The 1,702-nt window shown below is 35.5% G+C and overlaps 1 protein-coding gene across 1 annotated transcript in view; it reads left to right on the top strand.

Moving 5' to 3' along the window:
* The window catches only part of LOC106869759 (major facilitator superfamily domain-containing protein 6), an 83,594-nt gene that overhangs the window by 71,644 nt on the left and 10,248 nt on the right, over window positions 1–1,702 (top strand). Inside the window, exon 6 of the mRNA XM_014915624.2 lies at window positions 1,154–1,284. Coding sequence (XP_014771110.1) covers window positions 1,154–1,284 — 131 coding nt within the window. The remainder of the gene's footprint in view (window positions 1–1,153; window positions 1,285–1,702) is intronic.

Below are 1,702 nucleotides of genomic sequence, written 5' to 3'. Positions count from 1 at the left end.
CCCCACTGTACATATAAACGTACATGTTCAAATAGTAATAACGAATAATAAAAGTGTAAGTATAATTCTTTAGGCATAAGAGGATAAACAGGACGATGAATAACTATACATAATTGGAAAGGATTAAGGATATATTATCGATACAGTAAATTAAACCATGCATTACAGAAACGTTTTGGAGTATATATATCGTTGGTTTAAATTTTTTTATGGATTTTAATATGTTATACATATACATATTAAGTAAGTCAAGCAGTGTAATTAAAGTATCCACATTACAAAACAGAACCGAATTAAATTTAGTAAGTAGATTATATTATTTTGAGAAAATATCCTATAGGTTGTATATTTATTTCATTATCTGCTTAGTTCTTCGGTGACATATAAATACACAGAGGTCGACTTTGCCGCTCATCCTTTTGGGGTCGATAAATTAAGTACCAGTTGCGTACTGGGGTCGATCTAATCGACTTGCCCTCTCCCTCAAAATTTCGGGCTTTGTGCCTAGAGTAGAAAAAAGATATATAAGCACACAAACACCCATCCACCCACACGCGCGCAAACACACACAAATGAACAAACGTTCATGTCGAAATGAATTTATGATTTGAGATTCTAACCAATGTTAGGTATTAAGCGTTTTTGTTTATTGTTCATTTTTATGATTATTTACATTTTACTAAACTATTTCTATCGATGTATTTCTAAATAACAAATTGTTCTTATCTCTTAAAGATAGCAGCATATTAGTAAAAATATTTCCAGTTCTCTGAAGTGTGCTACAGTAATCCTTCGACTATCGCAGGAGTTACGTTCCAAAACCTCTCAGAAATAATTAAAATCTAAAAAAATATAAATACCTATCGGCCGCAGAAACCCGCAATATACTGAGGAGTCCGCGATATAAATTTACATATATTAGCAAAGAAAATCCGTAATGTACTGCGTGCACGATAGGTGAACCACAATTTTGCAAGGGATTACTGTATATCTCCTATATATATATACAAACTGAGAATACCATTAAATATTTTGTACGGTTCAGGGTTGTTCAGATTGAATGACTTTCTACTCGTTTGTTTTACGTAACGAGTTAAATCAAAACAATATATAAGTAAGCCTCTACCTATCCAATGGTGAAATATATTTTCAGGAATGTATGAACAAGATTCTGGCGTTTCAAGTGGCAATCCTTTCCTTAGAGGTGGAAATCAAAGATATCAGCCTGATCCTGTCTCAAGAGAAAGCTATGGTGGATACCGTTCTGGAAACCCATTTAATGATGTAGGTATTGCTTTAAACTAAATTTATAATGATCACTACCATATCTCTCTCTCTTTCTCTACCTCTCGTTGCTCACTTTTATTCTACTTCCTCCCCTCCTTTTCCCTCTGCTACTCTTTCTCTTCATACAGCCTTGGTCACATGTGTGCGGCTGCTTTTTCTTTCCGTTCTTGGAATCACCATGCTCGCACGTACTTCTTTGCCCCTCCTGTACGTGCTTCAGAGCGTTCGAGACATACACACTTCACGTCTGGCTGTACAGCCTTTTGTTTGTTTATTTCACCGTTTCGTTTTCCTGTCTTGTTTTCCGTCTGCCACTACCCTCCACGAAAACAATTTAATTTGTGTTCGTGGGAAGAACCATTTTAACGATGCGTACTGCCTTAATTCTTCGAAACGCCGGAGTTTTAATGGTGGC

This window comes from Octopus bimaculoides, chromosome 4 (assembly GCF_001194135.2).
Source record: "Octopus bimaculoides isolate UCB-OBI-ISO-001 chromosome 4, ASM119413v2, whole genome shotgun sequence".
NCBI lineage: Eukaryota > Metazoa > Mollusca > Cephalopoda > Octopoda > Octopodidae > Octopus > Octopus bimaculoides.
The sequence above is the reverse complement of the archived record's forward strand: the minus strand, read 5'-3'. Positions and strand labels throughout refer to the sequence as shown.